General features: G+C 42.4%; 2 protein-coding genes and 1 long non-coding RNA gene across 11 annotated transcripts in view; 2 read left to right on the forward strand and 1 right to left on the reverse strand.

The window, feature by feature from the left end:
- MLLT1 (MLLT1 super elongation complex subunit) overlaps positions 1 to 4,915 on the forward strand; it is a 60,371-nt gene extending 55,456 nt beyond the window's left edge. For all 4 annotated transcript variants that reach the window (XM_037885682.2, XM_037885684.2, XM_037885683.2 and 1 more), the window contains one exon: positions 428 to 4,915. In XM_037885682.2, the coding sequence (XP_037741610.1) occupies positions 428 to 556 (129 nt within the window). In that variant the 3' untranslated portion in view covers positions 557 to 4,915. The remainder of the gene's footprint in view (positions 1 to 427) is intronic.
- Positions 4,916 to 7,469: 2,554 nt separating this feature from the next.
- LOC122463844 lies at positions 7,470 to 8,986 on the forward strand. The gene is made up of 2 exons (XR_006287492.1): positions 7,470 to 8,417; positions 8,469 to 8,986. It is a non-coding gene; the product is annotated as an uncharacterized LOC122463844 (long non-coding RNA).
- A 1,984-nt stretch (positions 8,987 to 10,970) lies between these two features.
- ACSBG2 (acyl-CoA synthetase bubblegum family member 2) overlaps positions 10,971 to 23,576 on the reverse strand; it is a 38,344-nt gene continuing 25,738 nt past the window's right edge. For all 6 annotated transcript variants that reach the window (XM_043536131.1, XM_037885558.2, XM_037885557.2 and 3 more), the window contains 7 exons: positions 21,858 to 22,034; positions 20,760 to 20,941; positions 19,597 to 19,830; positions 18,151 to 18,368; positions 16,040 to 16,179; positions 14,721 to 14,967; positions 10,971 to 12,903 (listed from right to left, as the gene is read on the reverse strand). In XM_043536131.1, coding sequence (XP_043392066.1) covers positions 12,797 to 12,903; positions 14,721 to 14,967; positions 16,040 to 16,179; positions 18,151 to 18,368; positions 19,597 to 19,830; positions 20,760 to 20,941; positions 21,858 to 22,034 — 1,305 coding nt within the window. In that variant the 3' untranslated portion in view covers positions 10,971 to 12,796. The remainder of the gene's footprint in view (positions 12,904 to 14,720; positions 14,968 to 16,039; positions 16,180 to 18,150; positions 18,369 to 19,596; positions 19,831 to 20,759; positions 20,942 to 21,857; positions 22,035 to 23,576) is intronic.

Here is a 23,576-nt window from a genome sequence, read left to right on the forward strand (position 1 = left end):
ATCTATATCCTAACAAGTGGCACCTGTAATTTTCCATTGCAATGGATGGTTCACCACAAGTGAGTGATCCCTCTTTATTAAAGCAAAAAAGTGTAGAAAGAAGCCAGATACGCGTTGAGTGCTTGTATTGAAAAAGGGTTGAAATATAGTGCACAGGACCCTTCCTACCCGTATTTTGTTCAAGCCATACCCAACTTGGGCTCCTTGGAGCGTCCCGATAATTAAAATGCCTCAGATTTAAGGGGAAATGGTCTGCCAGTGCCTTTTTGTGGCTGGGCATCCATCCCTGTCAGGAGATAGCTTTTAAAGCCCTCTTGTGAGGGTAAGGGAGGGGGTTTGATTGGGCCAAACCGACCCTCCCCTTCCAGTGCACTAGGTATGGCTGAATCTGGGCTCCTCACATACATCCTTGCTCCTTTCTCTTCAGATTGTAAATCTTATTGAGGAAACTGGGCATTTCAACGTTACCAACACAACCTTTGACTTTGACCTTTTCTCCTTGGATGAAACGACCGTCCGTAAGCTGCAGAGTTATTTGGAAGCAGTGGCAACATGACGCTTAGCCTTGGAAGCGGGCTGCTTTTGAAACCAGAAATCCCATCTCTTGGTACCAGGAAATAAACCCTTGGAACTAGGCCTTTTTACTCTCTCAATTCACCCGAAGCACTGCCTTAGAGAACAGCCATGCTCTGTGAATGCACCCACCGCCTGCTGCACTTTGTCCAAACAAGCACCCGTAGTGCTGAGTCTGTCCTCCCTCGCTTCGTACGTACACTCGGGCACAGGTACTGAGCAGAGCAAAAGATGTGCTGCTCCCAACTACACAAGAGCGTGACCTTGGTTTGGTTTTACTTCAAGAAACTGTGTCTTTCAGAATACATTTTCAGGTGTCTCTGAGAGCTGAAGGAATTTGGACAATGCTTTCTTCGCTGGATCCAGGGACCAACTTGCCCGCAGAGAGACTCAACTGAGTCAGATTTCTCCCAGCTCGGGGAAGAATTGTTCGCGCTGTGTAAGCAAGATTGGCTTTTACAAAGCTAGCCATGTGACTTGCAACAGAGATTGCTTCCCAAGGGGCCCTGTTGGTCTGTTGCAGAGGAAGTGGATAGTTGTTGCTTTTGATCATTTGCAAGTTCTAGAGCGGTTTGGTACAACAGCTTATTGTATGTAATCTGGTCCCTGATCCCTGGAAGGCATTGTTTCATATGCAGAGTGCAGGGCCTTATTCTGTGTTTCAGCTTCTCAGAGAGACAGAGTTTGTGCTCTTTGAAGAGGCTTCCAGAATCTGCTGTCTCCCACGGGGGTTTTGAGACTTCTTGTTGATCCAAGCCCCTAAACAAAGTCTCACTCCTTTCAGTCTGCTTTAACTGTAATAGGACTACAAAACTGTAAGCTGTATATTTTATATATATATATATATATATATATTATATATATGTATGTACTGTATGTATAAGAAGGGCCTAGTTGGGTCTTAAGATTTTAAAGGTGTGTTTTTTCTGTTATGTTTTTTTTAATGGTAATGGCAGGGGAGGGGGGTGGTTAATAAGATTTGACTTGTTTGTTTGTTAAAAGGCCTCTTGTGAACAATTTTTAGTGTATGAAAGCTGAACAGCGATCTTCAAAGCATTTTGTGCTCTGGAAGGGACTCACCTGTCTCACTTTCATTCTTCAGTGTTTGAATAACTTTGCCAAAATATGTCATTGGTTCTTGTTCTATGTTCTCAAGGATGAATTTTTCCTATAGTGGCCCCTATAGTAGTGGCTATACTCTGGGAAAACCAAAATAAGGGAGTATTTTAATCCTGGGACACCTCTAGAAAACGAAAAGATCTTGGAACAAGTGAAGTCAGGTTTTTCTCTCACCTGTTCAAAAGATGGCAGGTAATGGCAAACACTAACCCTAGTTCAACTTCCAAATGGAGGTGGGGGAAATACCTGTCATGTCTTCAGAAATAGATTAAACTCTTCTTTCCTAAAGTCACTATTTTTAAAGAAATAATTTTCACTTTTCCAATCAGGTTCTAAGCTTTTGCCAGATGTAAATGGGCTGCTGGCTGAAAGTTGTGGGGAAAGCAACAGTTCAGAATAACCCTACACAAACAAACAAACCTCTTTAAAAGTTCCATGTGGGAGGTGGATGAGGTATAAAAGATCATTCTAAAGCTTCTCCCATGTGCTGTCCCACTTTTCAATATGAAATTGTAGTCCCTTGTTTTGGATGTTCCCTTTCTTTATCATGGAAATGTTGCAACTAATAGATTAAAGTGGCAATATAATGATAAGCTTGTTTGAGTTGGGTCATGTTGACCCGATTCCTGTTAATTTTGTCTGTTTGTACCATCTGTCACATGTCTTCATAGAAATGTCAAGCTCATGCCAGGTCTATCCCCTGTCATGCTGACGGTGATCTGATCTGTTTTTGTTTTCCTGATGGACATTTCCAAGCCTGGATAGAAACCGTGTACAAGAATGTGCTATGGCAAGGTTAAGAGGATTACCAGGAAAGGATGAGACTACAGTACTATCTCAAGCTCTGCAACTGGATATGGCTAAGTGAAGGAAGTCGCACCAGACTTAGCTTTTTAATGTTCTGCAGATCCCTTGTGCTGTTCAGGGCTTACTGAGTACATTTAAACTATAAGAGCAGCCAGTGCTTGTTGAGACTATTTTTGATGGAGGGAGTGAATTCTGTCATGTTGCAACATGTCCAAGCCCACTCCAAAAGTTTTTGGGTGTATGGAGAATGGCTCCAGGTATTCAGAGCCTCCAAATAGCCTTGCTCCAGAGACTCTAGCCAAGGGATGAGTGAGGCCTTCCCCTCCATGTAACAGCAACAGTGTTAACTGAGCTGTTTGTGTGGAAAGTCCCTAAGACTTTCACCTCCTCTCTTCTCCCGAGATCAACTTCCTTCCCTGCTCCCAAATCCCATTTCTAAATTAACTTCACCCCTAGCACCCATACTTACTGTATTGGTCTTGGGACTAAGTAGTTTCCAGATCTGTAGCACAAAGGACTAGAGAGAGGCACACAAACACTTCCCCATCATATTAAAAACAGAACCTTTATCATGATGCTCCCCAGCTGGGCCAAGGAGCAAGAGTCTTGGGGTTGTCCCTGAACATAGCTGTGCCATGTGGTAGTGCCTAGGGCTCCCCCCGTGGCCACTGCACCGTCTTGTCCCGGATTTTTACTTTACTTGTGAAATTTAACAAGTATTACTATTTCATGGGGAATCTTTTTTTTTTATAAAAGGTATTTTACATATGAATTTTTTAGACTGTTTATAATAATCTGGGAAACCTGAAATGGAAATGTTCCCCCAACAATAGTGTTCTCCGTTGTGTGCACCTGCTGGTTTGTTACTAACAGTACTTTGTTTCTGACAAGTACTTTGCTGGTATTTTACCAAATCATTAGTTTTTTTGGGGGTGGTGGTGGTAGGATTGGGGACCACATGAGGAATGACTCTGCAAACAAGGAAAAATTGCTTAAATCATGGACCTCCCAACCTTTGTGTCCCCTTTTAGTTACATTTAAGAAAAGTTCCACTTGTAGATTCTCTAGTAGGCTGACTGGTATTCTGAACATGCCATGTACAAGTATTTGTGGATAAAGTGTTTGTTCTTGTGTCACTCTTGAGAGCATGGGTGGATAATTGTAAAATAGAAAGGAGATTTTGATACTGCTACTGATAGTACCACTACAAATCTGTACAACGATGCATAGTAACTTGCATTGTTTAAAATAATGCAATTGTCTGACTGTTTTAGCCATAATGATTTTTCCAAGGAAAATGGACAAAACTCAAGTTTACTCTAAATGTCCTTCAGCTTGGTATTAAGGGCATGTACAAGTAATGATTAACCTGAAGGCTTTCAGAGTAATTGATTTGAGTAATGTGGATGTGAGATCAGGGCACAGCTTTTCTTTTGCCCTTGGCCTTGGTCTTTGTATAAAAGGGCAGAATAGGGGTCAAGAACACTGTCCAGTTGTCTTGGTCTGATCTGTATTAAGCCTTGAGGCTTTCATTACTGGCATTTACTGTAGAAATGGACAAAAGGTTGTGACCAGATCACAGAATGCCAGTTAGGAAGAACATTGGACACAATAGTAGTGTAAAACAGGCTTTGATGTAGTCAGCCTGAATATATGGAAGTGCAATGATTTAGCCACAAGTTCTTATACTGCTCTCCATGGTGGGAGCATCAGAACTCGTAAGGAGCTATGACGCAACAATCTAGGACCAGTTCTTGTCAGAGATCTTTAACTTATTTTGATGGTAAAACATTTAAACTTCCCCTTATGGAGCTTGCCCCATCATATTCTCTGCATGCAGAGACCTGTCATTATTGGTTCAATAAATTTCAAATGTAATGTTGTCCAATGGCCACTGATGGCTTTCCATGCACTATAGCACAGTTGATATACTCAAAAGAAGCTTCCTTGATCATTTCAGGTGCCTGGCACTTGCTAGTTGACATTCTGAAGTGTCAAAACTAGACACAACCATTGTGCACCTTGTAATGGTTCTTACTTTTAAAGATAAATTAAAATCAGATGGGTATTGCTTTCATGAGGCATGAAATAGCCATCAAGAACTAAAGAGATGAGTTTGCACTCCTAAAAGTGTGTAAGTACTTCAGCTTCTAGATTTTTAATTGTATTCTCCCTGAAACCCAAGGTATTAAATACCTTGTCATTTGAGGATATGAAAGGTTGTGCTGGGAAATGAGTTCTTCACTCAACTATAAGAAATTCATCTGGCCCCCAAGATTAAAAGAGAGAAGAATAATGTTTGTAATAAGTTACAGGATTGTTTCTGTCCTGAATTTTAAACTTTTTGTTAAATTTGTGGAATTATGGAGGAGTTTTATAGAAAAACGTGAAATAAAGTAAGATGGAAAAGTAAAAATGAAGGGGTATTTTGTTTCTCTTAACTTCATTCCTGACTTGGAAAGGAGATGCTCTGCTAGAAAATGACCTCTACATTGTAAATCTCTGCTTCAGAAAATATTTTTCCCGAGAGAAATAATATGGAAACAGTGGCCTTAGCTTAAACTTGAAATAATCAACTGAATGTGACTCCTGCAACTCTGCTCTTACAGCAGTGTCAGTAATACTTGGGACAAATATTAACTATTCTAGAGCATTGTCATCTGCTCCATTAAACTCAGAACAGTAACTACTTGACAAATGGAAAAGGGCACAAGTGCTAAATGTTATCACGCTTCTGCGTTAAACTGTTCACCACTCACATGAAACTAATCTTCATCAGCGTGGTGTGTAGTGCAGTCTGACCTGGCCTGTATTGGCCATAAGGAACAACTTGCTGTTTAGCAGTAAGTGTCAGTGAGCACTCGACTGTCCAGGCAGTTTCTGCTTTTAAAAAATGCTTTCTGCTTAGTTTTATGAGAAATGCAGGTCTCGTCTGCTCTGGAAGAGGCTCTGGGGCACAGCAACTTGTGATTATGATACTGGGTACCAAGGAAGGGAAATCTAAGTGAGAGGGAAGAGAGTTTAAAATAATTCAAGGTTCAGCTTTTCTTTCACCCGGGTGTTATTTTTGAATGTTATCTAGGAGCCAACAGATTCTCCCCCCCGCCCCCAATCACTGCAATAAGACTAGCTCAGACTTAGGAATTTATGCTCATGGGACCCCTAAAGATGGAAGAATTATCCCAATTTTACATTTGGGAAACTGACTTGTCCAAGGTCAGCTTGTAATCAAAACAGGCCTCCTGAGTTCCCAAGTCAACATCTTAACCTCAGGACTGTCTTTGTGCCATCTTTATTAGAGGCTCAAACCCCTTCTCACACTTCCCAGTGTCTTTCAGCAAAAGCAATGAAGTCCAAACTTGATATTTAAGGTAGCAAAACAAGCAGGAAAACTCCCCCAGCCTTTGGCTGCCTTTATACAACACAAAAATGAGATGGAATAAAACCCAATTGTCTTTCCTTTCCAGGTCACCAATTAAAGATCTCACTACACTTTTACCTTGGAAGTTAAAGTATTTGCATGGAATTGAAACTGTATATTGGCAGGTATGGTGGTAGAATTTTATGGTGAACATCTGGAGCTGTTTATAGTCTACTGTAAAATCTCTTGTGATCAGTCACGCTAGGACCACTATTTTCTGTGGGGTTAGAATGTTTTCTAATGTGTAAGGATACTGTTTCTGGCTGGAATTATGAGTAGTGTTACTAAAATTCCCTTAACAGGTGTGTTCTAAGGTTTATAAACCTTAGAATACATTGCAGGATTAAGCAATACACATCAGTGTTTATCCCTGCTTCTGCCATATGATACTACCTTTGTCCTCTTTGTTCATGGGCAGTGGACACACCCCCATTAGCAATGCATAATAAGAAAATGAATAATTGCAGGAGGCAACCTGCCCATCACATTTAACAGCACAGCACAGGTTGGTTACAGGGTGGCTGGCTGGCTCAGGATCTCAAACAGAATTCTCCATGATGGCAGGACACTCTGCCTAGGTCTCTATTCCAGAGGTTCTCAACTTGCAGCCCAATCAACACACAGATGTGGCCCATGTGACGTCCTCAGGGCCATACAGGTAGAATGTTTGTGTGTATATATATATATAAATATTATATGTGGCCGTAGCCCACAGTGGTAAATAGGTTGGAACCACTGATCTAATCTAACACACCCACTGACTGCAGATTAGTCTGCTGGAGACAGTACAATGCTAAATTAAGACCCAACTTCCTACATTGACTTAAGGTAACACTACAAATATTCACAAAAAGAAAAGGAGGACTTGTGGCCCCTTAGAGACTGACCAATTTATTTGAGCATAAGCTTTTGTGAGCTACTGCTCCCTTCATCGGATGCATTGAGTGGAAAATACAGTGAGGAGATTTATATACACACACAGAACATGAAAAAATGGGTGTTTATCATGCACACTGTAAGGAGAGTGATTGCTTAAGATGAGCTATTACCAGCGGGAGGGGGGGACAGAAAACCCTTTGTAGTGATGATCAAGGTGGGCCATTTCCAGCAGTTAACAAGAACGTCTGAGGAGGCGGGGGGAGCTGTAGCTCACGAAAGCTTATGCTCAAATAAATTGGTTAGCCTCTAAGGTGCTGCAAGTACTCCTTTTCTTTTTTCAAGGGGAAATAGTTTTACTTTGTGTAATGACTCAACCACTCCCAGTCTCTATTCAAGCCTAAGTTAATTGTATCCAGTTTGCAAATTAATTCCAATTCAGCAGTCTCTCCTTGGAGTCTGTTTCTGAAGTCTCTGTTGAAGAATAGCCACTTTTAGGTCAGAAATCGAGTGACCAGAGAGATTTGGGGGGGGAGGGGGTCACTCTCCTGCTGGTAATAGCTCATCTTAAGTGATCACTCTCCTTACAGTGTGCATATAAATCTCCTCACACTATTTTCCACTGAATGCATCTGATGAAGTGAGCTGTAGCTCATGAAGGCTTATGCTCAAATATATTTGTGAGTCTCTAAGGTACCACAAGTCTTCCTTTTCTTTTTGTGATTACAGACTAACACGGCTGCTACTCTGAAACTACAAATAGCGTAGCTCTCATTAGGCTGGACAGTACATGTGGAAAAGTTTCTCCCTTTTCTGTAGGTTCAAGTCCCCTGGGCTTTGAGTGCATGGCTAGGAAGCCTGCTCTATGATCTTGGAAGTTGAATTTTTCCAACTGTTGCTTAGTAAGTGCTGTCATGGAAGTATTACCATGTGTGCTACCTCAACCCCTTTGACAGATGTTTAACTGAAAAAATAGTTCACGTGTACAGAATTCTCCCTGCTGCCTCATCAGCATTGAGCAATGCAATTTGGGGACATCACTGGGAGCCTGGCTCTGCGTTAAAGAGCATTTTGCACTTTTACATTAAAGCAACCCCAGGAGAATGGCTTTGAAGCAGAGATTTTTGGTGCCCATGGCTCCATGAAGAGAGTGTGTGGCATTAGTAGAATCATCACCAGGAGAAAGCAGGGTGTGATGCGGGAAAGAGTCCCACGTAAAAAGGTAAGTGAAGTGTGAAAGGTAGATCAAGCACTTCTAGGGTTAAGTGACATTTTGTGAATGTGACAGCATGTAGCACTCCAGGATAAGACCATGAGCATATTTTTCAAAGAGGTTTTAGATGGATAAGTATCTATCCAGAACTAAGGCTTATGTTTCAGAAGAGAAACCCAGCCTCAAACTGGAGAAGGCTAGGAAGAAACTTTTGTTGTGGGCAGGTTCTCTACCTTCCTCAAAGAGCTGGTGCTGGCCCCTATATTGGGCTTGATGGATCTACGTAATGATGCAATTAAATTCCACTCAAAGGAATTAATTACCTTTCCAAAACCAATCCTGTCATTGCTCTTTCCTGGAGTTCATAACTGGCTATTTTACATCACTTTCTAAAGCGAGTATTTCAAGGTAGCTCCTTTGTTGCAACAGCAGATCCAAGATCTCTTGCTGTACTTCAAGGGAGAAAGGACATTTAGAAGAAGGAGCACGTGCTCTTTAGGATGGTACTTGAATGTGGAGTTCATTTGCAACATGAATACATCCTATTTCACCTTAAACTTTAGGAAAGCTAGTGTATTGGTTATATCACCCTTGTATATAAGGTAGAAATTTCTCTTTGATACTACTGGAATTAAACCGACCATGCCCCAAGTTCTCTAGAGACACAAGTCCTGAATTGCCATCTTAATAGGAAAAGGCTCAAGTACTGTTTTGTATAAGGAGTTTCTATTAGCCTTTTATACAAGGTGGCTATTAAATACCCCCAACTCCCTTTTAGGCTGGAACCAGTTTCTATAGGCCACATCATGTATGTCTCTACTAGGGCTGTCAACTGATTGTAAAAATTGTGACTAATTGCACTGTTAAATAAGAATACCATTTAAATTTGGGTGTCTTCTACATTTTCAAATATTGATTTCAATTATACTGAATAAAGTGTATAGGGCTCACTTTATTTTTGGTCACACATTTGCCCTGTGAGAAAAATAGTATATTTCCAATTCACCTAATACAAGTACTGTAGTGCAATTGAGGAAAGTTAATTCTACATTTGTAAGTTTAATGTACAAACAAACTGCATTAAAAAAAAAACAGTAAAACTTTAGAACCTACAAGTCCACTCAGACAATTTGCAGGAGATAATACTGCCCACATCTCATTTACAATGTCACCTGAAAGCAAGAACAGGTATTCTCAATGCTCTTGTAGCCAGCATATGAAGATATTTGTGCCAGATGCACTAGAGATTCATATGTCCCTTCATGCTTCAACCACCATTCTAGAAGACATGCATCCATGCTGATAACTGGTTCTGCTAGATAATGATCCAAAGCAGAGTGGACTACTGCATGTTCATCATCAGAGTCAAATGCCATAAGCAGAAGGTTGATTCTCTTTTTTGGTGGTTCAGGTTCTGTAGTTTCTGCATTGGAGTGTTGCTCTTTTAAGAGATCTGAAAGCATGTGCCATACCTCATCCCTCTCAGATTTTGGAAGGCACTTCAGATTCTTAAAGCTTGGGTCAAATGCTGTATCTACCCTTAGAAATCTCACATTGGTACCTTCTTTGCATTTTGTCAAATCTGCTGTGAGTGTTCTTAAAAAAAACTAAACATGTATGGGTCATCATCCAAGACTGCTATAACATGAAATAACAATGTGGGTGAGCAAAATTCTCCCCCCTCCTGCCAGTGAGGTCAGTCAAATTTAGGTTTTTTTTAAAAAAAAAAAACCAGCAGCATAGAAGCATGTCCTCTGGAATGGTGGCCAAAGGGGCATATGAAGGTTTAGCATATCTGGCAAATACTTTGTCATGCTGGCTACAAAAATGCCATGCAAATGCCTGTTATTTATTTACAATGTCACCTGAAAGTGAGGAGTCAGCAGTAGTGCCTGTCAAGGTAAACAAACTTGTTCAGCCAATTGCTATGACAAACAAGGAGGAGAACTGAGTGGTCTTATAGGCTCTGAAGTTTTACATTGTGTTTCAGTGCAGTTTGTAACTTAGATTTTTTTTGTTACATCTCACAAGAGATTGCACTACAGTACTTGTACGAAGTGAATTGAAAAATCATGTTTAATTTTTACAATGCAAATATTTGTAATAGAGAAAATTTAAAATTTTCAATATTGATTTCTAACAATCATTAGTGTGATTAAACTAAGTTAGAGTTTAATCTGTTAACTCACTTACCCACAGCTGACCCTTACCCAGAGTCCAAGTCACCTGGCAAAAGGACTGTAATTGTACTGTAGGTGTTCAAGCTTGGCTAGAACCTGTGGTCTAGGAGCTTGAGGTCAGAGGGTCCCAGAGTGCATGGTCAGACTCTGGTGGCAGCATCTACACCCCAAACAGCTCCTTAGCTGGAGTCCAAGCTACCTGGCACAGGTAGGCAAATGTGGTATTTTAATTGCAGAGCTGATGGGCAGTTCAATGTGTTGTCCCTTAAACAATACTCTATTCTCCAATGCTTAGTGTTCTCTGCTGCTACTAGTTAAGTCAGCTACAGGGCCCAATTAGTTTGCACTCTGTATTGTCCACTGCTTGCTTTTAGGCTTCCTCCTCCCTAGAGCAGGGATTGTTAGCTATGCAGGAGAAGTACTCGTCCTTGCATTTAAGTTCTAAAGCCTGACAGTTAAGGGTCTCCATTTCTCTCCCTACTTTAGAGGTAGTGAAGGTTATGCAAGTCACTATGAAGAAAAAAATCTTGGCAGAATGTCAGCACTATAACCAACAGGATGTATTGTACAGGTGGTGTTCCTAGAGGGGTTGAGTCACCTCAGATTTTATGAAACCTTGCTCTTTCTGTACCTCTGTTCTAAATCTTGTTACTGTCCCATGAACCAAGACAGATACTCAACTTCCCCTTCACCACTAGTTTGCTGGTCCAAGCTTCATTTAGTGACGTTTAACTAAAACCTACCTTGTGGCAAGTTACTGAAATGCTATTTCAAAGACAAATGAGGTTCAAATGTTTATTAACAGTTGACATTTCACACTTGTCCCATAAATAGATACAGAAGACCAGTCAGTGGTAATAGTGCACAGCACTTTATCAAATTACAAGCTTATTTACACATGTGGAATCTTCATTATAATTCCAATTACAAATAGCCCCCCACTTTTTACAATCCTCAATTCTTGTATAAGTGCTTTAAATTCCTTCCCTAGCCATCTTACAGATAGCAGTTTAACACAACAAACTCTGATGTAGCTCAAGTGATGGCAAAGTTTCATTTGATATACAAATCAGAATAGCCATTTAATCCTTGTGTCCTGAAGTACTCCTCAGCCTTTTGAGATGCCTTATAGTAATTCATTCATATACATATTCCTCTGCCTGACCCATCCACTCCAGGCACTGACAAAGATAATGAACTGAAGACATCAGTAAGAGTCAAGTCTGAAAGTAGCTAGAATGATTGCACTTGTTCAATCCTTCACAATCTCATACATGGTTCATACAGTGTTGTTCATGATCAGATGAATACAAGTTTCTCAAAAAAAAAATTAGATCTTAAAAACATTTAAGGTCCCTGAAACTTAGTTGGAGTTAGGCCTTCATAATGATACAGATTTCTGCATGACTGGTTAACAGGAGGGGGTAAGCAGAGCTAATTTACTCGTCCAGGCATAGAGCAGAAGATAACTGATAGCCTGTTCACATCAGGCAAGGTGCCCCTGAGTAGAATAGAATTTACTGTAAGCATCCATGAATTCAGTAACAGTTGCTTGCTTCTGTAGAGTTGCCTACAGTGCAAGACTGCTTGAAGTTCTAGAAATGCAGCACACACCTAGTTCCCTCCACACACCCCCACCAGAGGTTGAACTTCCCCCTTATAAACTAGTAACCCTTTTGCCAGAAAAGGCAATGCCAATCAGTGGAGCATTTCCTAATGCATGCATTATTTCTCTTTTCAAAAGACAGTTAGCCTTTAAAAACTGTTCAGTCCAATACTGTCCTAAAAGTATACTTGCAAGAAGTCATTAAGACTTTCACTTACCTCAAGTGTACTACACCATAAAAACCTAGAAGTTCTACCTGTGAGAAGTTTAAGACATTCCAGGATTGTGGGACAACTGAGGAACAAGTCAGAAGGGACAGGATTTTGACAGCTCTATCAGACTCCCTTTGCTGGGATGCTTCTTACAACATATGCACAGTATAGTTTCAACAAGTTTATGGCTTTGTGATATCCCAACCAAAAAAGTTTAAAAGCCAGTATTACACAATGAAGTAAACCTGTATTTTGTATCCATACTGTATAGAAATCCTTTATATGATGTATATAATTTACTTACAAAAAAGTCATTGCTATTAAAAAAAAGTACCCCAGCCCTCAAGTGTAACTACAAAGAAACCAAGATTCCTGCTTGTGTTTTACATTCATTTTCAGACAAAAACAAAACTTTGGTGGAAAAATAAGTTATCATGGTTTTTACAATACAAAGTAATGCCATGGTACTATTAAAATATTTTAACTATTTAACTTTTGCTGAGATTCTATTTGCCCATATATGATGCACAATTGATTTTGAGCTGACCATGGACATTAGAAAAAGTCCATCTAAAAGAGAGGGAATGTTAGTGCAGCATCACCAATAACTAGAGTCAGGAATGTATACAAATATTCAGTGATTGCAGGGCTACAATATTAAACCTGGTTTATTTCAGAGATGCATTTATTCCTTCATTTGGGAGTCAAAGCAATGAACAGCACGCACACACACTTACACAGCAGTAGAAGAGTTGAGAACTGTATGTTGAGACCTGCAGTGTTCCAAGATTACTTTGAAAGAGGATTTGCTGATGTGGTTTCCACAGTGTAGAAGTGGTCTATTGTATCTTTATACATCTTTGTTACAACAGGCCTCTTCAGTTTCATTGTTGGGCCTGTAAGAGGGAAGTATTTTAACTGTTATTTGTCCTACTAAGACCAATTCCAAAAAGTTTAATGTCTTGAAGCAAGGCTGCTTGCTGATTCTAGAGAAAGGCACAAAAGACAGTTGGGCATCCAACTTGGAAAATCTCCCTTAGTTACTATGGTTTCCCATCTTGGAAGGAAATCACTTGACATCAGGGTGGAAGGCACAAGAAAAAACTGCTGAATGGGGAAGTGTGTACAGATGGAAGGAAGCAGCAAGGCTGCTGGCCTCAGAGCCAGGTACAGAAGCCTTAGCTTCCCATACCATCTAGACTTTCAGGGTTGTAGTGAACAGAAATGCCTGGTCTTGGGCTCAAGCCTATCCAGGCACCAGAGTCATTTGGCAGGCCAGGAATTGAATGGTTCTTGGTGGGTGGGCACCACAGAGGGGAGGTGCATGACAGCCTGAGGCAGCTTACTGCAATCCTCCAGGAAGGAGTTTAGGCTCTGGCACATTCTTTAAGAAAAGATGGTTACAGTATTCACTTGTTACTGAGGGCATGGCTACAGATGGCTTGCAGATGTAGAGCGCTTTGAGTTAAACCAGCCTTTGTAGAATGCAGTAGGGAAAGCGCTGCAATCTGTCCACAGACACTACAAGCGCACATTAGCAGCTCTTGCAATGGCCAGAGAGCAGTGCATGGTGGTAGCTATCCCAGCATGCAAATGGCTGCAACATGCTTTTCAAATCGGGGGGTGGAGTTGACAGGGAGCATGTTGTGTGTATGGGGGGAGAAGAGAGTGGGTTGGGGGGGCTGAAAGCATGTCAGCCTGCTGTCTGGTAAGTTCAGACAGCAGCTTTCCCTCCCGATAAGGATGCCAGCTGTCAGAAACTGAGCTTTCAAAGAGCATATCCTCATTCCTGCAGAGATTCCAAAAACGATGAGAAGAGTGGCCACATGACTTAAGGGCAGAGTGCAGTAACGCAACACCTTGTTCACACTGACACCTGGGTGTTTCAGCCAAGGCACAAACAAGTGTTAATCTTCTCGCTGAGGTGGAGTACCAGGAGCGCTCTATGTGCCTTGCCAGTGTGGCCAGGTAGTGAGCTAGGGCACCCAGGGCTGCTTTTAACATGCTATAAGTCGCAAGTGGATCCAAGCTCTGAGATTAACTGGGTTCCCTCACCTAGCCATTTGCAGGGCTGCTTAATTGCACTATCTACTTGTGCCCCTCAGAGTACTCTACCCTTTTGGACCTAAGTAGGAGCAGGCACCAGAAATCATTAACTCCAAGAAGTGCAAATTTCTATACCTCTGGGGGATGTTCACTTTGAAGCTTGGACATTAAATCAAAGATTTGGATACCATTCAACTGCTACAGATGCAGCAACAAGTTGCTACAACAGGATGCCAGGGTGCAGATGGTTACCAGCAAGGCTTGTTGGAATTGGGAATGAAATATTAACCCATCCCACTCTAAGACTAAGGTCACAACCAGTTCCACCCACAAGCCAGACAGCATCTCCTCCCCTCACTCCTGTCAACCAGAAACCTCAACCAATTTCTGGTTACTACATGCCAGACTTTCAGAGTGCCAAAAGTGGCTGTTGTCCAACCTACCTAACTGACAGGCTCCTACAGTTCTGTTGCTTGAGTGTCCAGCACAGTGGAGTACACACACTGTACATTCACAGGGCAGTTTAAGACTGCCTTTAGTATCATAATACATGCAAGAGATCACATCACTCAGGACTTTAGGGCAATGAGGAGAAGATGTGCCACCCCCTAATTTGAAATCAGGAGTCCTGCATAAGTTTCAATGTGTAGTAGCCCAGGTCACTTACCTAGCTCTCCACCAGAGATTGAGAAGTCTTTTTCTAGAATGACCCACTTCTGTACTTTCTGTGCATTTGAGGTGGCTCTCTCATTGACTAATGCAATTCCCTTCTGGATAGCAGCATCAACAGCTTTGTCTTTGCCACCTACAATGTCTGAGACTTTTGTAGCTTTGCTGCCTAATCTGAGACAGTATGCTATGGCTTCCGGAGTAAGGTCGTCTTCTGGTTCCCCTGTTTCTTCATTTACCTTGCACTGTAAGAGGAAGGACAGAAAAACATTACTTTTTTTCTGTAGTGTAGCTAATATATAAACTGTTGAACCAGTGAAGTAGTTTTCTACAGTCACATGCTTATTTAACCCAGCAAAGTTTATTTTCCTGTTACCTTGGCTGATCCTAAGCAGACAGCCAGAACCACATCACCTTGGTGCAATAGTTTACCAATTCACCGACGCCTGGTAGTTGAAGGAGATGATGTTCAAATGAAACCCCTCAGATCTCAGCATGCTGGGGGAAAATTGTTCAGCACCTAGGCTGCTCTAGAAGTAGGTAGAGGATTTCTAGGGCTAATTTTGTTACAGCTACAGTTGTGGTTTGTGCTCTTTTCCCATTGATTATTGGGAGCATTTCTAGGGAGTTAGAAAAAGAAATGCATTGAATCTGGGAGAGGCATGCAGCACAGGCTTCCCATACTGCTTTGTCACGGTCTCTTAACAGCTCAGCACCCAACAGCTCTTATTATGGAGAGTGGGAACTAGCCTCCAGAAATCTAGAGCTCAATCTTCCTTGGTAAAAAGATCAAGGCAGGTGTTTTACAGGCTCTTGAGCTTGTCATTACCAACCTGGGAAACTTTTAAAACAAATCAGATTTAAAACAAAGAAGCTACAGCTTGTTACTGCTATGGTGGGTGAGGTTTGGGGAGGAAATACAAGTGAGAACCACATTTTCCCTCTTGCATCTTACTGCTTCCATGTCTTCAACTCCCTTCTATTTTGCTGAATATGTATATAGAGGGATGAATTGCACCTCTTCATAACCAAACTATAGCCATAGAATCTAAACATGCAGAGTTGCTCCCATGTACTTCTTACAGTCAGGTTCTTGTAATTTAAAGTTACAGCATGACATGCTGTTTGGTGTTGATCAGAAGATTAGTTTGTGAAATGCTTATTTGCAGGTATTAGATACAGTTTCAGATCTTTGATTTGACAGCAACAAGCCCTCTTAACTCTTCTACTCCCAGAGTACAGCTATTCTGGCTAAGGTGATAGATAGCTCATCTTATTTTCTGGCTACTTATCAGGAGATAATGGAAAGAATCATACCTTCAGAGTTAGAAGCATAGCAAGGAATTTTGCCTTGTCTCCAATTAACATAGCATTACTAATTATAGGAACAGCTTCCTTTACAGCATCTTCAATTGGAACAGGAGGGATATTCTCCCCTCCAGCAGTAATGATTAGCTCTAGAAGACAATAAGGCATAACTATGAAAATGCGATCTTTCACTAGTTTCAGTTTTGTGCGTTTTGAGAAGTGTAGGTTTCAGAGACAAGTTGACATGTGCAAAGATTACAGCACTTGCACATGTTAGACAGCCAGCTTCCGTCTTGTAGCTACCAAACAATGATGTGTCCCTAAAAGTCAATTTAATAAAGACATACATGGGCTGCTGTGCTATTAAAATACACAAGTGACTAACAGATTTGAAACTGCTGTAGAGGGGAGTTTCACCAATGCACTGGAGAACTTAGGACTGAAGAATTTTAGGTACAGTTGGCTATGTAGTATATGGGGCCTTGAGTATCAGGTTATTTTTGGTGAACTTTTTAACAGCTTAGTACTCTAAGATTCCGTGGGACAATGGTCATCCTGACTTGTGCAGATCCAACTAGGATGGGGAGAATCTTCCCATTAGGAAAGCCCAGAGAGGAACCGCCCCCGAAAGCAAAGAAGAGACTAGCTGTTCCTTTGCATGCAAAGAACAAAAAAGGTCTTCAGCACTATCTGCCATTAGTCATTCTTCCCCATCCCCTCCCTTGGCCTTATTTGTGCTTAGGTCCTGGGGAGACTCCACCATCTGGGATTATGGAGTTTGAGCTGTTGCTGTAGGGGTCATTTGGAGCCATTAAGCTATTGTTACCTGACTGTTCACCACTCTTTTCCTTGAAGAAAGGGTCTTGGGCCATACTTCTACACCCCTAGAGGGGTGTAGAGGGACCCTATTTAACCCAGTCCTTACCAGAACTCTAGTGCTGGTAGCCAGGTATCAGAACTGGAGGAGGACCCAGAGGCAGATTCTTCCCTGTCTGTGCCAATGCAGAGGGGTGCCTATTCAGTACTCAAGAGACTCAAGACCAGCCATGTATTTGGGTAGGGGTAGACAGTGTCAGTCTGAGGTGCCCTAGAGCTGCGAGACAGGAGGGGGACATTGCTACAGTGGCTCAGAACTAGGCAGTTTCAGACCCTTTGGGAAGAGGATAAGGGGCCGGGGGAGATGGGACAGGAGATGGGACGAAGGCTATTCTTCCCTTACAGTAGAATCTAGGGGTACAGAGAGCACATGCCCAGATAGCATGGGTATAAACAGCTGTAGAGAGGAGGCCAAAGAAACCCCCCCCAAAAAACCCACCAACTGCCCCCCCACCACTCAGTGAGTGGAGTATGTACACACCAGAACCCTAGTGGAAGATACCCTATATGGCCAAGCAGTGCCTCCTACATCTGCAGTAGGATGATCTGCTGCCAGAGAGAGTCTCCCTCCCATCCCCATGAGGGAAATGCTAATCCTTTCCCCCCCACTACCTCCCCTAGTACACTTGTGCTACTGACAGCACAAAGGTGGAAGGATCAACTATTTCTCTCTCTGAAGAGGACACACTAGGACAGATAGATCACGGATCTGCTTTTGTATCTGTCCTATAGTAATTTAAGTAGGTGTCCTTCATAGCAAGGAGTGGCATATACAGGCCACTCCTGGGAACGGCTTCCCTTAATAAAGTTTTATATCCGAACAGCTGGCTCATCTGACTGAGAAGGTGGATGATGTGGTAAGAGCTAATACCACAGCCTGTTGAAACTAGAAAAGTTACTCTGCCAGTCTTGATTCCCTGAAGTCAGACTATAGCTAGCAAGAGTCAGCCTTAGACAACTATCATGTTGCAGAGCAGGTCACTGGCTCTTTAACCCCCCACCCCCCGCGCCCCTTTTGAAGTCTTGACTTCTACAATTTGTTCTTTAGTTTTGCAGCATTTTTACACCACATTTAGAGTACTCTACCACATCACCTTGATGCCAGGCTAGGTCATAAGTGGATAACTCCTGAGGTACTTATTAGATACCAAGTCACGATAGAGGCCTACTTAGCTTGCAAGTAGTAACAGTTCATAGCACAGGATGGTGCAGCCAGACAGTTCAAACCAAGGATGAGGTATTACCTTTAATTCTTCCAGTGATGTAAAGGAATCCATTCTTGTCATGCTTGCCAAGATCACCTGAATGGAGCCAGCCTTCATCATCAATGGCCTCTTTGGTTTTATCTTCCATGTTCAAATAGCCCATAAAGATGTGTCTACCTGAGAAACAGATCTCTCCACTGCCATCGTGGTCTGGCTTGTAAATCATTGTCTGGCAGCCTATAATCTCTTTTCCACAGCTAGAACAGGGACAAATTCTCCTTAAGATTCAGTATGCTAAAAAAAGCTATGAATTGTTAGATTCCCTATCAGTACCACTTAAAATTTAAGTATTTGCACAAAGCCATGAGACATACTCAGGTTGTGGTGTCACATCTTTCAGCAAGGAATTAGTTTATAAGCTGCCTGTCAGTGTAGTGTGATGAGACCTACAACAGATCCGATATTAACTAGAGAGAGATTAGGACCTATTAGACCAGGGGTGGCCAAACTTACTGACCCTCCAAGCCGCATACAATAATCTTCAGAAGTTTAAGAGCCAGATGCACCTGCCAGGGCTTGGGGCTTCAGCCCCATGGAAGGTGCCTGCCAGGGCTCAGGGCTTCAGCAAGTTTGGCCACCCCTGTACTAGGCATTTAGGCCAGGTCTACACTAGGAAATTAAGTCACTATAACTATGTTGCTCAGGGATATGAAAAATCCAGACCCTTGAGTGATGCAGTTAACAGACCTAGCTCCCAGTGTAGACAACACTATGTTGACAGGAGAATTCTCCTGTTGATTTAGCTACCGCCTCTGAGGGAGGTGGACTACCTACACTGATGGAAGCAGCCCTCCCACTGGCACAGGTAGGGTCTTCACTGAAGTGCCACTGCAGCCTGGCTGCAGTGTTTTAAGCCTAGATCTGCCCTTGGTGTTTTCAGCAGATTGTTTTAGAATACCTGAGGTTTAGAAAGTCGTATTACAATTAAGCTATTTATTCCAAACACTGAATAAACAGGGGCTTGTGATTTCAAAGATTGTAATATATTCACATTGACCTTTCTTAAATTACTGGATGTATTAACTATATCATGAAGAATGGTTGTGTGCCAGAGTAGAAGTCATGAGAAACAAATGACTATTCCTCTTTTACCAGTTTCTCTCTATCCCTCCATTTCTCAGTTGTGCCTCCTAGAGAGCCTGGCTGATTTAGGCTTTAAGACAGAGCTCCTGTTCTATAGGCCACTGCCAAGTTCCACCATTCCTGTACCTCAGCCACACAGTTGAGAAGTTGGCTTGCTCCCAATCCCTGCTTACTGGTGGCTAGCTGATGCTGGTACAGCTGAAGGAGGGGAGCTGCCTGCCTCAGTGGAGGGCAGCAGCGATCCAAGTTGTATATAAGTTTCTGGTATGAGAGCAACTAATGAAATTCTTCTTTATGTAAGAGTCAGTTATCTAGTTCCTCTCCACAATGAGGAATACATACCTAGTGATCCTGAATGTGTCTGGAAGAGACACTGTGTGAGGTCCAGAGCTCTCGCTCATGCCATACAACTCATACACAGGAATGTCCAGACTCAGGAAATACTCCAGAGTCTCTTTAGTAATTGGGGCAGCCCCCGTGTAGCATTTTGTGCATCGATCCAGCCCAAGACCCTTCCGAACTTTTTTATAAACCAACTGCCTGGCTAGACGGAAGTCCACTGGGAGTTCAGAAGCCCTTTAGGAGAAGAATTGAAAGAGGCTCAGGTTAGTCTCTCTTATCATAGACTATTAGGGTTGGAAGAGCCCTCAGGAGGCATCTAGTCCAATCCCCTGCTCAAGGCAGGACCAACCCCAACTAAACCATCCCAGCCCAGGCTTTGTCAAGCCAGGCCTTAACCACCTCCCTAGGTAACCAATTCTAGTGCTTCACCACCCTCTTAGTGAAATAGTGTTTCCTAATATCCAACCTAGACCTCCCCCACTGCAGCTTGAGACTATTGCTTCTTGTTTGTCATCTGCCACCACTGAGAACAGCTGAGCTCCATCCTCTTTGGAACCCCCCCTTCAGGTAATTGAAGGCTGCTATCAAATCTCCCCTCTTTTCTTCTGCAGGCTAAATATCCCCAGTTCCCTCAGCCTCTCCTCATAAGAGAATGTGTCCCAGCCCCCTAATCATTTTTGTTGCCCTCCACTGGACTTTCTCCAATTTGTCCACATCCCTTCTGTAGTGGCGGGACCAAAACTGGATGCAGTACTCCAGTTGCCAAATAGAGAATAATCACTTCACTCGATCTGCTGGCAATGCTCCTACTAATACAGCCCAATAGACCACTGGCCTTCTTGGCAACAATGGCACAATGCTGATATCCAGCTTCTTGTCCACTGTAATCCCCAGGTCCTTTCCCGCAGAACTGCTGCTTAGCCAGCTGGTCTCCAGCCTGTAGCAGTGCATGGGATCCTTCCTTCCTAAGTGCAGAACTCTTCACTTGTCCTTGTTGAACAGCCTAGACAGCCAAGCTTCTACTTAGTTTCAGAAGATGCTCTTAACTTTTTACAACAGACCATTAGTTAAAGACGGAATCCTGCATATTATGTTTGAATAGAGCATAATATGCTATTAGGATCTACAGGCTGCATGTAAATTGCTTTTTAAAGAAAATTTACCCATTCATCCGTTTCAGGTTAGTTTGTAATCCTACTTCCTTAGCCCATGCTGCCACTTTTCTTCTGAGAGCAGATGATTTTGCACCCACAGATTTCATTTTTTCTTGTATTTTCTCCCAGACGCGAGGAACTCCCAGAAAAGCTGTTGGTCTGACCTCCCGTAATGTGTCTATCAAGCTGCCCTAAATGAAGTAGAATTTTAAATGTTTAAAACCACTTTTGTTCAGAAGATAGTTTCTAGTTGACATCTAGATTTCCTTCCAAAAGCCACCGACGGTGGATTAAGTCAGTACTTATTACTAATGAGTAGAGTACTCCATTCCTATAGTACACTCATCTTCAAGGGGCACAAATCCAGAATCAGCCCTCATTTCAACTTTCAGGAATCCAACTCACAATATGCCATAGTGCCACTATACTGTGGACTCCAGATTAGTGTCAAATGTCACTCCCAAGCAAAAGCTAGGTGCCCCCAGAAGCTAACCTCTTGTGCTCAGCAATTAGTCTAGCCCTGAAACATTCATACTAGCCACCATGCCTTTTTGTATTGCTAGCAGTGTGGAGAGGAGTTTGCTTTCTGAGTGCTAGTCAGAAACTCTGGTTTTCAAAGGCCAGGGCATGTTAATGCCCCTTGCTTGGACTCCAGATGCACATGTGCCAACTCTGCATGAAGGGCAAAAACCTGGCCCTTTGCATATCAGGGTAGAGATTTTGGAGTATGGCCAGTAAACCCACAGCACTACCTTGCTATTAGAAAGGAAAGTTGCAGAATAGAGAGAGTGTCTGAAATGACATAAGGACCCAATATATTCATATAGATTCAGAGTACATGGTCACCTTATCCATCTTTGTACCATACACAGTAGAAAGGTGAATAGATGCAAGTTACTTGCTTGTGTCTCAAGTTTAAGGGTCTGTTTTATGTTACAAAATTGGTGTAATTTATTATTACTTGGATAAATGTAATCTGAATTTCTTGGGATTGTCAGCTTTGTTCATGGCCAACCTAGGTTTCCTCTTGTGACAACACCCCCATCCCCCCAAGATACAGCCCTGTTACTGTCTATAAGAATCTAGATTAAGTAGTGTGGTCTTTACCTTCAGTGCATCTGGTTGAGCAAAGAAAACTTGTGCACCATGTTTTATTGGCAGCCAAATATCAAGCATTTGAGCAGCAATATGACTGAGGGGAAGGTAGCTGATCACCAGCTCCTGTTGCTCGGTAGCGTCTGTCAGTTGTACATAGCGCCCTGCTGATAGTGAAGTCCAAGTTATCTGAAAACAAGCACCTCATGGTTACCATTCACACTAGTGGTTCTGAACAAGTCTGCAAGGCACAACACTGATGTCATTTAAAATTTAGATACTCTGTAGTTCACAACAAGTTTAATGGATTTAAAACACACAGCATACATTTCATTTCACTTTGAGAGAGTTTCTCCCTTTTCCTGGTCTCTGGCTAGTTTGAAACTTGTGTTTAACTTAACCAATTGGTGGGGGGGAGGAATCAGAATGAGCCCTATCAGTTAAGGTTAAGCAGGTAACTGAATTAGATTACTAGATTCCAAGGCCAGAAAGGACCACTCTGATCTAATTACCTCCTGCGTAACACAAGCCATAGAACTCCCAAAATAATTCCTTTTGAACTACAGATGTTTTTCCAAAAGATCTGCTATCTTAATTTACTAGCTGCCATTGATTAAGAATCTACCATGAGCCTTGGTAAATTATTCCAGTGGTTAATTGCCCTCTTAAAAATTTAGACCTTATTTCCAGTCTGAAGGTCTCTAGCATCAGTTTCCAGACATTGGCTTGTTATATCTTTGTCTGCTAGACTGAAGAGACAATCATAGATACTAAGGTCAGAAGGGACCATTAGGATCTAGTCTGACCTCCTGCACAATGCAGGCCACAGAATCTCACCCACCCACTCCTGCAAAAAAAAAAATCTCACCTATGCCTGAGCAGATATGCGTTCCCCCTCTAGATACCTGTTGGCTGACCAAGTCACCCTTTAACCGTCTCTGTGAGACTAACTATCCTAGTGCTCCTTGGGTGGGATTCATGAAAGGACTCAGGTGTTGCAATGCTGAGCATCATGGCACCTAACTTTTAGGCATCCAGAAAGTCACAGGAAAAAAACATGGAGATCCATAATGCCAAGTTAGGTACCTAAGCTTCCTCTAACAAATAGGGAGAGATAGGCACCTTTAGGACACACCCCTCTGGTCCACATCTCCCACTGGCTATCTTAACATGGCTTTTGTGAATTGCCTTCTTAGGTGCCTATCTCTGCTTAGCAATCCATGAATGGGAACCTGCCATCTGGAGTCAGGCAGTTTAGGCACTGAAGTAATCTCATGAGACTGAGTTAGACTCTGCCCCACTCCACACAAAGTGGCTGGAGGGGGTAATGCCCCCTTGCAAACAGCTTCTAGCTCAGAAGTTAGAACACACACCTGGGAAACAGGAACTCCAAGTTCAATTCCCCCTCTTTGGCAGAGGGGGAGAAGGGAGCATATGAACAAGGGTCTCTCGGAAGTGTCCTCTAGCCATGGAGGTCTGGGATATTCTGATGTGGTGCTCAGTTTCTCCTGAGGAAGCTGTTCCACTGTGTATAAATAATGTGTGACTGGACCCAGGAGGTGAGTGCCCTACCACTGGGCTACAGTCATTCCCATTCTCTTGTCCAGTGACCGCCCCACATCAGAATGTTCTACAGCTCAGTGGTAGAGCCCACCTCAGCAGTGGGAATTCCACCTGGGTCTCCCATAATCCAGGTGAGTGCTTTAGCTATTGGGGCTAAGAGCTAGTGGG

Source organism: Chelonia mydas, chromosome 25 (assembly GCF_015237465.2).
Source record: "Chelonia mydas isolate rCheMyd1 chromosome 25, rCheMyd1.pri.v2, whole genome shotgun sequence".
Taxonomy (NCBI): domain Eukaryota; kingdom Metazoa; phylum Chordata; order Testudines; family Cheloniidae; genus Chelonia; species Chelonia mydas.